This window comes from Papio anubis, chromosome 8, assembly GCF_008728515.1.
Source record: "Papio anubis isolate 15944 chromosome 8, Panubis1.0, whole genome shotgun sequence".
Lineage (NCBI taxonomy): Eukaryota > Metazoa > Chordata > Mammalia > Primates > Cercopithecidae > Papio > Papio anubis.
This window is the reverse complement of record NC_044983.1, coordinates 41,293,510-41,305,682: the sequence shown is the minus strand read 5'-3', so window position 1 is coordinate 41,305,682 and position 12,173 is coordinate 41,293,510. Positions and strand designations below refer to the sequence as shown.

The window sequence follows — 12,173 nt, the reverse complement described above, 5'->3', positions numbered from 1 at the left end:
AAATAAATGGTAAATTATAGTAGTTGTTTTCTTTAAAAGAAATAGAATTTGACTGGGTGCAGTGGCTCATGCCTGTAATCCCAGCACTTTGGGAGGCCGAGGCGGGTGGATCACGAGGTCAGGTGATTGAGACCATCCTGGCTAACATGGTGAAACCCCATCTCTACTAAAATACAAAAAATTATCCAGGCATAGTGGTGCGCGCCTGTAGTCCCAGCTACTTGGGAGGCTGAGGCAGGGGAATTGCTTGAACCCGGGAGGCGGAGGTTGCAGTGAGCTGAGATCCATACCACTGCACTCCAGCCTGGCAACAGAGCAAGACTCCATAAAAAAAAAAAGAAAGAAAGAAAGAAAAGAAAAAGAAATAGAATATTGTACTCCACAAAATAATGTGTCTGGCAAATTTTAAAGAACTCAGTGATGGGGAATCCCTACTGGAGTTGTACTTAATTGCAGCCTATCAGAAACTAAATATGTTAGAAGTCAGTTATATTTACATTGTTTTTATTAGTATATTTCATTTTCACTGTGTCATTTGTAACTCTCATGTTGTTTCTTCTTATTTTAGACCTGGAATGGCCAAATATCAAGGTGAAGTTCAAAGTTTGAAACTGGATGATGATTCAGTTATAGAAGGAGTAAGCGACCAAGTACTTGTGGCAGTTGTGGTCAGTTTCGCTTTGATTGCTACCCTGGTATATGCACTTTTCAGGTGAGACTAAGGACAAAAGAATTGAATACATTTGCAAGGATAATGTATAATACTTAATATGAAAAGCAAGTAACAGAGCTCAGTGATCGTAGATGTTTACTAAGGTATGTTATTTTCCACAGGGCTTTGAATCTAACACATATATTTTCTGTCATCAGCTGTCTTACCAGATAATAATTAAATTCATCATCCACATTTTGAATAAAATATTAGTATTTTCTATTGGTGTATGGCAATTAAAAAAACTTTAATTTTCATAATTAAATCCGTCAACTTGTAGGTGATATAGATAATAAGTACAAAATACCTTGTTTTAAATGGAAAAATTAAGGCAAAAAAAGACTTGTATAGTAAAAAGGGAACTAATGTTAGAATTAATTTAATTTTTTAACTTATTTATTTATTTATTTATTTTTTGAAACAGAGTCTCAATATGTCGCCCAGGCTGGAGTGCGTGGCACTATCTCAGCTCACTACGACCTCCACCTCCTGAGTTTAAGTGATTCTCTTGCCTCAGCCTCCCAAATAGCTGGGATTATAGGCACACACCACCACACCTGGCTAATTTTTTTTTTTTTTTTTTTTGAGAGAGTTTTGCTCTTGTTGCCCAGGCTAGAGTGCAATGGCACTATCTCAGCTCATCGCAACCTCTGCCTCTGGGGTTCAAGCAATTCTCCTGCCTCAGCCTCCTGAGTAGCTGGGATTACAGGCATGCACCGCCATGCCTGGCTAATTTTGTATTTTCAGTAGACATGGGGTTTCTCCATGTTGATCAGGCTGGTCTCGAACTCCCAACGTGAGGTGATCCACCTGCCTCACCCTCCCAAAGTGCTGGGATTACAGGCATGAGCCACTGCACCTGGCCCTAATTTTTTCATATTTTTTGTAGAGACAGGGTTTCGCTAGGTTGGCCAGACTGGTCTCAAACCCCTACCTCAAGTGATCCAGCTGACTCCACCTCCCAAAGTGCTGGGATTACAGTCATGAGCCACTATGCCCAGCCTATTTATTTATTTTAGAGACAGGGTCTCGCCGCGTTGCCCCAGTTGAACTTGAACTCCTGGACTCAAGGAGTCCTCCCATCCCAGCTTCCCAGGTTGCTGGGACTACAGGTATGTACCACTGCACCTGATTCTAAAATTAATTTAGGCTGGATGTGGTGGCTCATGCCTGTAATCCCAGCACTTTGGGAGGCTGAGGCAGGTGGATCACCTGAGGTCAGGTGTTTGAGACCAGCCTGGCCAACATGGTAAAACTCTTGTCTCTACTAAAAATACAAAAATTAGCTGGGCATGGTGGCAGGTGCCTATAATCCCAGCTACTTGGGAGACTGAGGCATGAGAATCACTTGAACTTGGGAGGCAGAGGTTGCAGTGAACCAAGACCGCTCCAGTGCACTCCAGCCTGGGCAACAAACTGAAACTCTGCCTCAAAAAAAAAAAAAAAAAAAATTAAATTAATTTAAATTGACTATTATAGAATCAAGAACAATATTTAAAAGGCTCAGCTGTCTGTCTACCAGTATGTAGAAACTAGATAATAAAGTAGAAATTTAAGAGTTAATACATGAAGATAGGTTAAATTTTGTATAAATTATAGAAAATAAATTTTTAAAATTATAAAATAGAAAAATGATTCTAAAAATTACAAGTAAGTGTATTTCCTGTATAAATTATAGAAAGAATTATTAAACAAAATGTGAAAACTTAAAAAAATGGTGATTAATTTACTTTTTTACCTCTGTATTGATAGTCTCTTTTTAGGGTAACATTATCTTGATTACAATAGGGTATTTTATAGAGTGATAATCCAGAGTGATTGATACTGGTGATACACTGTGCATATCATGGGGGAAATAATGACTAGATGATAGCAGAGTTAAGTGAACTCCACCAAGCAGGTTGTTCTTAGGATTCATGACTAATGTTTTAATATACACCAAATAGAAAATATTGTATATTGCTGCAGGGCTCTGTCCTTGGGCCTTTTGTATTATTATTATTATTTTTTTGAAACCAGGTTTCACTCTGTAGCCCAGGCTGGAGAACAGTGGTGGTATCACACCTAGCTGCAGCCTGGACTTCCCATGTGCAGGTGATCCTCCCACCTCAGCCTCCTGAGTAGCTGGGACTACAGGTGCACATCAGCATGTGCAGCTAATTTTTTTGTATTATTATTATTATTATGTTTTGGTCAGATGGGTTTTTGCCATGTTGCCCAGGCTCATCTCTAACTCCTGGGCTCAGGCAATCCACCTGCCTCAGCCTCCCAAAGTGCTAGGATTACAGGTGTGAGCCACTAATTGTCAGTTGGGAGGGATAGCTAACATTGGTATAACAGAATTAAGATTCAGAAATAGTCAAGCCATATATCTATGGTCAACTGACCTTTGACAAGGGTGCCAGGACCACTCAGTGGGCAAAGGTTTCAACAAATAGTGCTAGGACAATTGGGTAGCCACATTCAAAAGATTAAAGTTGGACCACACCACACCAGATTAACTCAACAATCTAAATATCAGAGCTAAATGTAGGGGTAAATCATTATGACTAAATTTAGCAAAGGATCTTAGATATGATAACAAAAGCATGAGCAACAAAAGAAAAAGTAGACAAACCAGACTTCATCAAAATTAAGGTATTTGGACAGGTACAGTGGCTCATGCCTGTAATCCCAGCACTTTGGGAGGATCACTTGAGCCCAGGAGTTGAAGACCAGCCTGGGCGACAGAGTGAGACCCTGTTCAGGCTGGAGTGTAGTGGCTAGATCTCGGCTCACTGCAACCTCCACCTCCCAGGTTCAAGCGATTCTCCTGCCTCAGCCTCCCGAGTAGCTGGGATTACAAGAACCAGCCACCGCACCCAGCTAATTTTATATTTTAATAGAGATGGGGTTTCACCATGTTAGCCAGGTTGGTCTCGAACTCCTGACCTCAGTTGATCCACCCACCTCGGCCTCCCAAAGTCAGGGGGTTACGGGCGTGAGCCACCATGCCCAGCCTACCAAAAATTTTAAAATTAGGCGGGTGTGGTGGTGTACCTTGTAGTCTCAGCTACTTGGAGGCTGAGATGGCAAGATCACTTAAGCCTGGGAAGTCAAGTCTGCAGTGAGTTATGATCACACCACTGCATTTCAGCCTGGGCAACAGAATAAGACCGTGTCTCAGAAAAAAACAAAACAAAAAAATAAAAATACACGCAAAGGACCTATATAGACATTTTTCAAAAGAAGACATACAAATGGCCAAAAGGTTTATGAAAAAATGCTCAACATTACTAATCACCAGGGAAATGCAAATTAAAACCACAATGAGAAAAAACCTTATATCTTTTAGGATGGCCGTTATCAAAAAGATGAAAACAATAAAGATGAAAGAAGCATTGGCATGGGTGTGGAGCAAAGGGAACTGTGGTGCACTTTTTTGGGGAGTATAAAATGGCACAGTTGTTGTGGAAAACAGTATGAAGGTTCCTCAAAAAGTTGAAAATGGACTACCATATGATCCAGCAATCACACTTTAGGGTAGTATATATCAAAAGGAAATTACATCAGTATGTTGAAAAGATATCTGTGCTCCCATGTTCATTGCAGCATTATTTACAATAGCTGAAATATGGAATCAAGTTAGGTGTTCACCAGTGAATGAATGAAGAAAATGTGATGTGAGTATATAGATCTCTCTGTATACACAATGGAATGCTTTTCAGTCCCTAAGAAGGAAGGAAATTCTGCCATTTTCAACAACATGGATGCACCTGGAGGACATGATGTTCACTGAAATAAGGCACAGAAAGACAAATACTGCACAGTCTCACTTAACTGTAAAATATGAAACATTTGAATTCACAGAAGCAGAGAGCAGAATGGTGGCTGTCAGGGGATGGAAAGATGTTAGTCAAACAGTGCAAAGTTTCAGTTACACATATGCATTTTTAAAAAGAGAGGCAGGGCACGGTGGCTCGTGCCTGTAATTCCAGCACTTTGGGAGGCTGAGGCAGGCGGATCACCTGAGGTCAGGAGTTCAAGACCAGCCTGGCCAACATGGTGACTCTGTCTCTACTAAAAATATGAAAATTAGTCAGGTGTGGTGTCATATGCCTATAGTCCCAGCTACTCGGGAGGCTGAGGCTGGAGAACTGCTTGAACCCAGGAGGCAGAGGTTGCCGTGAGCCCAGATCGTACCACTGCACTCCAGCCTGGGCAGCGACAAGACCAAAACTCCCATCTTTTTGTTTTGTTTTGTTCTGTTTTGTTTTTTGAGACGGAGTCTCGCCCTTTTGCCCAGGCTGGAGTGCAGTGGCGCGATCTCAACTCACTGCCAGTTCCGCTTCCTGGGTTCAGGCCATTCTACTGCCTCAGCCTCCCGTGTAGCTGGGACTGTAGGCACCCGCCACCATGCCCAGCTAATGTTTTGTATTTTCAGTACAGACGGGGTTTCACCGTGTTAACCAGGAGGGTCTCAATCTCCTGACCTCGTGATCCGCCCGCCTTGGCCTCCCAAAGTGCTGAGATTACAGATGTGAGCCACCGCGCCCGGCCCAAAACTCCATCTTAAAAAAAAAGAGAAAAAGAAAAAGATCACAAAACCTTAAGTAACCTATTATGTTTAAAATTATATTTATAAGACTTTTTTTTTTTTTTAAATTTTGAGACGGAGTCTGTCTCTGTAGACCAGGATGGAGTGCAGTGGAGCAATCTCGGCTCACTGCAAGTTCCGCCTCCTGGATTCAGGCCATTCTCCTGCCTCAGCCTCCCGAGTAGCTGGGGCTACAGGCGCCCACCACCATGCCCGGCTAATTTTTTTGTATTTTTAGTAGAGACGGGGTTTCACCATGTTTGCCAGGATGGTCTCAATCTCCTGACCTCGTGATCCACCCGCCTTGCCTTGGCCTTCCAAAGTGCTGGGATTACAGGCATGAGCCACCGCACCCGGCCAAGACTAATTTTATTTTAAATATTTTTCTATTATCTTCTGATTTCTCTACTATGAATATTTATTATTTGCATAATAAAAGTTTTTTTTCCACATCACCAGACTAGAATGATGTGAAGCCCAAACTAAAAAGTTTCCATTTTTGCTGGCACAGTGGCTCATACCTGTAATCCCAGCACTTTGGGAGGCTGAGGCAGGTGGATCCCCTGAGGTCAGGAGTTCGAGACCAGCCTGGCCGACATGATGAAATCCCCTCTCTACTCAAAATACAATAATTAGCCAGGTGTGGTGGTGGGTGCCTATAATCCCAGCTACCCAGGAGGCTGAGGCAGGAGAATTGCTTGAACCCGGGAGGCAGAGGTTGCAGTGAGCTGAGATCGCACCACTGCACTCCAGCCTGGGCAAAAAGCAAAACTCCATCTCAAAAAAAAAAAAAAATTCATTTAATAAGGCAATTGTATATTGTAGATGCTGAAAACTTTATTGGCTACTTTTATAAAATTAATAGCTAAAGGTCAAATCTGCATTATGTTCAGTTTGGGACTAGCATTTTAAACTGGAAAACATTCAGGAGAGACTGTCAAAATAGGGAAAGCTGAGGAAACAAATCATAAAATGCTTGAAGGAAGGAGGGATGTCTAGCTTAGGGAAGGGACTCTTGGACAGTAAAACTGTCTTTGTGATGAGGGCTTGGTCTTGTTAAAGAATAAAATTTTAATTTGTGCAGCAGCAATAGAAAAAAAAAAAATCAGAGCCAGGCTCAGTGGCTCACGCCTGTAATCCCAGCACTCTGGGAGGCTGAGGTGGATGGATCACTGGAGGTCAGGAGATCGAGACCAGCCTGACCAACATTGTGAAACCTCCGTCTCTACTAAAAATATAAAAATTAGCTGGGTGTGGTGGTGGGCGCCTATAACCCCAGCTACTCGGAGGCTGAGTCAGGAGAATCTCTTGAACCTGGGAGGCGGAGGTTGCTGTGAGCCAAGATCACGCCACTATATTCCAGCCTGGGTGACAAGAGCGAAATTCCATCTCAAAAAAAAAAAAAAAAAAAAGAATTAAATTTATTCTGCATGGTTTCATGGGCAGAACTGGGGCCACTGGGACAGTGAGTGGAGATAAATGATGAGATTTTCACTCAGCCTACAGTGACGTCTTTTCAAGTTACATAATGTGCTCCCGATTACTTGGACATTGTCTTGAGGTAATCAGTGAAGTAATCATGATTACTGAGGTAATCATGATGTGTTGGGGAAGGGATGGCATGTGTAGTTTAAAATTCAGACAGGTCTCTTTTTTTTTTTTTTTTTTTTTTTTGAGACAGAGTCTCACTCTGTCACCTAGGCTGGAGTGCAGTGGCACAATCTTGACTCACTGCAACCTCCACCTCCTGGGTTCAAGCGACTCTTCTGCCTCAGCCTCCTGAGTAGCTGGGACTACAGGCACACGTCACCATGCCTGGCTAATTCAGACCATTTTTAAGTGTGTAATTCTGTGGCGTTAAGTACACTCATATTGTTGTGTAACCATCATCACCATCTACTTCTAGAACTTCCTCATCATCCCAAACTTTATTTTATTTTTTTATTTTTAAATTTTAGATTTTGGGGGTGTGTGTGCAGGTCTTTTACATGGATATATTGCATAATGGTGAGTTTGGGCTTCTAGTGAACCCATCACCTAAATAGTGAACACTGTACTCAATAGGTAGTATTTCAACCCTCACCCTCTTTCAGTCTCCCCACTTTTGAAGTTCCTGATGTCTATTATTTCCATCTTTATGTTTAGCTCCCACTTATAAGTCAGAACATGTTATTTTTCTTTCTTTTTTTTTTCTTCTTGAGACAGGTTCTCTCTCTGGCACCCAGGCTGGAGTGCAGTGGCACAATCTTGTCTCACTGCAACCTTCGCCCCCCAGGCTCAAATGATCCTCTCACCTCAGCCTCCCAAGTAGCTGAGACCACAGGCGCACACCACCATAGCCAGCTATTTTTTTGTATTTTTGGTAGAGACAAGGTTTTGCCATGTTGCTCAGACTGGTCTTGAACTCCTGGGCTCAAGCAATCCACCCACCTCAGCCTCCCAAATTTCTGGGATTACAGGTGTGAGCCACTGTGCCTGGCCTGACCATGTGGTGTTTAATCTTCCCTAACAGAAACTTTATGCCCATCTAAGTAACAACTACCATGGTTCAGCTCTGGGTAACCTGTGTTCTACTTTGTGTCTCCATTAATGAGCTGATTTTATGCACCTCATAAAGTAGAATCATACAGTATTTGTGCTTTTGTGTTTAACTTGTTTCACTTAGCATAATGTTTTCAAAGTTCATTTATGTTGTAACACGTATTAGAATTTCCTTCCTTTTTATTGATAAATAATATTTCATTGGGTATGGTGCTCACACCTATAATCCTAGCACTTTGGGAGGCTGAGGTAGGAGGATTGCTTGGGCCCAGGAGTTGGAGACTAGGCTGGACAACAGAGCAAGACTTTGTCTCTAAAAAATATTAAAATTAAAAATTTTTCATTGTATGTACATACCATATTTAGTTTCTCCATTCATTTGTCAGTGGTCATTTGGGTTACTCCCACCTTTTGGCTGTTGTGAATAATGCTGTTAGGAACTCTGGTGTACAAGTATCTGTTTGAGTCTATGTTTTCAACTGGAATTTCTGGGTCATAAAGTAATTTCTATGTTTAACATTTTAAGGAACCTCCAGACTGTTTCCCACAGCAACTGCCCTGCTTTATATTCCCACCAGCAAGGCACCATGGCAGTTTCTCTGCGTCCTTGCCAACACTGTTATTCTCTATGTGTGTGTGTGTGTGTGTGTGTGTGTTTTAAATAATAACTATCCTTATAGGTATGAAGTGGTAACTCATTGTGGTTTTGATTTTTATTTCCCTACTGAGTAATTATGTTCAGCATCACTTCATATGGTTAGTGGCCATTCATCTGTCTGGTTTTTGAGGTTTCTTTTTGAGATAGGGTCTCACTCTGTTGCCCAGGCTAGAGTACAGTGGCGTGATTATGGCTCACTGCAGCCTCAAACTCCTAGGCTCAAGTGATCCTCCCACTTCAGCCTCCCAAGCTGGGACTATAGGTGTGCATCACCATGCCCAACTAATTTTTGTATTTTTTGTAGAAACGGTGTTTCACCATGTTGCCCAGGCTGGTCTCAAACTCCTGGGCTCAAGCGATCTGCCCACCTTAGCCTCCCAAAGTGCAGAGGTTATAGGCATGAGCCACCGCTCCTGGCCCTAGTATTTGATTTTCTGTTTCTATATTAATTCACTTAGGAAAATCACCTGCAGCTGCATCCATGTTGCTGCAAAGGACATGATTTCTTTCCTTTTTATGGGTGCATAGTATTCTATGGTGTATATACACCACATTTTCTTTATCTAGTCCACCATTGATGGGCATCTAGGTTGATTCCATGTCTTTGCTCCTGTAAATAGCAGCACCAGAGTTTTGACCTGCTCTGTTTTCATCCTGGGCCAGTTCACTCCTCCTTAGGCAACCTGATGGTGCCCTGCTCCTGGGATGTCATCATATTGATGCCAAAGTTAGTGGGGACACCCAAGTGGCATATTGCATTACAGCTTAGAACTCCTAGGCTCAAACAATTCTCCTGCCTCAGCCTCCCGAGTAACTGGGACTACAGGTGTGCACCACCATACCTGGCAGTTTGTCTGTCTTCTGTGGAGAATTGACTATTGAAGACCATTGCCCGTTTTTGAATTGGGTTGTTTACTTTTTTGTTTTTGAGTTATGAGTTCTATATATATTCTGATATTATTATCAGATACAGTCATACCCCATAGATATTTCAGGTTTGGTTTCAGACCACTACAATAAAACAAATAAAGTGAGTCATATGAATTTTTTGGTTCCCTAGTGCATATAAAAGTTATGTTCACATTATATCATAGTCTTTGAAGTGTACAATAGCATTATGTCTAATAAACAATATACATACTTTAATTATAAAATACTTTATGGTTAAAAAATGCTAACAGTTATCTATCTGAACCTTCAGCAAGTCGTAATGTTTTTGCCGGTGGAGGGTCTTGACTCCATGTCAAGGCTGCTGACTGATCAGGGTAGTGGTTGCTGACAGTTGAGGTGGCTGTGGCAGTGTGATTTTTTTTTGAGACAGAGTATCGTTCTGTCGCCCAGGCTGGAGTGCAGTGGCATGATCTCAGCTCACTGCAACTTTCACCTCCTGGGTTCACGCAATGCTCCTCCCTCAGCCTCCTGAGTAGCTGGGATTAAAGGTGTGCACCACCATGCCCGGCTAATTTTTGTATTTTTAATAGAGACGGGGTTTCACCATGTTGGTCAGGCTTGTCTTGAACTCCTGATCTTGTGATCCGCCCGCCTCGGCCTCCCAAAGTGCTGGGGTTACAGGCATGAGCCACTGCGCCTGGCTGGCAGTTTCTTAAAATGAGACAACAAATAAAGTTGCCACATTGACTGACTTTTCCTTTCACAAAAGATTCCTCTGTACGTAGCATGTGATGCACTTTGATTGCATATTATCCACAGATTTTCTTTTCAAAACTGGAGTCAATCCTCTCAAACCCTGCCTGGCTCTGCTGTATCTACTTTGTTTATGTAATATTTTAAATCCTTTGTTGTCATCTCAACAATGCTTACAACGTCATTACCAGGATTAGATTCCATCTTGAGAAACCACTTCTTTTGCTCATCCATAGGAAGCAACTCCTCATCTGATCAAATATGGTCATGATGCAGCAGTTTGGTCACATCTTTAGGCTCCACTTCTAATTCTAGTTTCCTTGCTGTTTCCACCATATCTGCAGTGACTTCTTCCTCTGAAGTCTTGAACCTCTCAAAGTCATCCATGAGGGCTGAAGTCAACTTCTTCCAAACTGCTGTAAATGTTGGTATTTTGATCCCCTCCCATGAATTAAGAATGTTCTTGGCGGGGCATGGTGGCTCACGCCTGTAATTCCAGCACTTTGGGAGGGCGAAGCAGGCAGATCACTTGAGGCCGGGAGTTTGAGACCAACCTGGCCAACACTGGTCAGCACAGGGCGAAACCCTGTCTCTACTAAAAATACAAACATTAGCCAGGCATGGTAGCACACACCTGTAATCCCAGCTACTTGGGAGACTGAGGCACGAGAATTGCTTGAACCTGGGAGACAGAGGTTCCGCCAAGCCAAGAGTGTACCACTGTACTCCCAGCCTGGGCAACAGGGTGAGACTGTGTCTCAAAAAAAAAAAAAAAAAAGCTGGGCGCAGTGGCTCAAGCCTGTAATCCCAGCACTTTGGGAGGCCCGAGACGGGCGGATCATGAGGTCAGGAAATCGAGACCATCCTGGCTAACCTGGTGAAACCTCATCTCTACTAAAAAATACAAAAAACTAGCCGGGCGAGGTGGCAGGCGCCTGTAGTCCCAGCCACTCGGGAGGCTGAGGCAGGAGAATGGCGTAAACCCGGGAGGCAGAGCTTGCAGTGAGCTGAGATCTGGCCACTGCACTCCAGCCTGGGCAACAGACAGAGCGAGACTCCGTCTCAAAAGAAAAAAAAAAAGTTATTGGCTGGGTGCGGTGGCTCACGCCTGTAATGCCAGCACTTTGGGAGGCCGAGGCAGGCGGATCACAAGGTCAGGAGATCGAGACCATCCTGGCTAACACAGTGAAACCGCGTCTCTACTAAAAAATACAAAAAAAGTAGTCAGGTATGGTGCGGGTGCCTGTAGTCCCAGTTACTTGGGAAGCTGAGGCAGGAGGATGGCATGAACCCGGGAGGCAGAGCTTGCAGTGAGCCGAGATCACGCCACTGCACTCCAGCCTGGGCGACAGAGTGAGAGACTCTGTCTCAAAAAAAAAAAATTTTTTTTTGTTATTGAACATAGCCAGCCTTCGTCAATGATCTTAGCTAGATCTGGATAACTTGCTGCAGCTTCTGCATCAGCACTTGCTATTCCTAAAATAAAAGTTTGCGCTTCGTCTTTCCTTAAATGTCATGAACCAACCTCTGCTAGCTTTCAACTTTTCTTCTGTAGCTTCCTCTCCTCCCTCAGCTTCACAGAATTAAAGGAGGGAGGGACTTGGTCTAGATTAGGCTTTGGCTTAAGGAAATGTTGTGGCTGGTTTGATCTTCTATCCGGAGTACTCAAACTTTCTCCATGTCAGCAATAAAGCTGTTTTGCTTTTTTATCATTTATGTGTTCACTTGACTAATACTTTTAATGTCCCTCAGGAATTTTTCCTTTTAATTCACAACTTGGCCAGCTAGCACAACTTTTGCCCTAGCTCGACTTTCAACATGTCTTTTTCACAAAACTTAATCATTTCTGGGTTTTATGTGAAATGAGAGACATGCAAGTCTTCCTTTCACTTGGACACCTAGAGGCCACTGTAGAGTTATTAGTTGACCTAATTTTAATATTGTCAATGCCTCAGGGAATAGGAAGGTCTGAGGAGAGAGAGAGAGACTGGGGAATGTCTTGTCAATAGAGCAGTCAGAGCATACACAATGTTGATTGATTG

General features: G+C 42.8%; 1 protein-coding gene across 8 annotated transcripts in view; it reads left to right on the top strand.

Annotated features, from left to right (window-relative positions):
- RNF170 (ring finger protein 170) overlaps nucleotides 1-12,173 on the top strand; it is a 46,024-nt gene that overhangs the window by 8,835 nt on the left and 25,016 nt on the right. For 7 of the 8 annotated variants that reach the window (XM_017961985.2, XM_009212992.4, XM_017961986.3 and 4 more), the window contains one exon: nucleotides 569-712. In XM_017961985.2, coding sequence (XP_017817474.1) covers nucleotides 576-712 — 137 coding nt within the window. In that variant the 5' untranslated portion in view covers nucleotides 569-575. Of the gene's footprint in view, nucleotides 1-568; nucleotides 713-12,173 lie in introns of those variants that run through there. The other variant, XM_009212993.3, reaches the window with a different exon arrangement.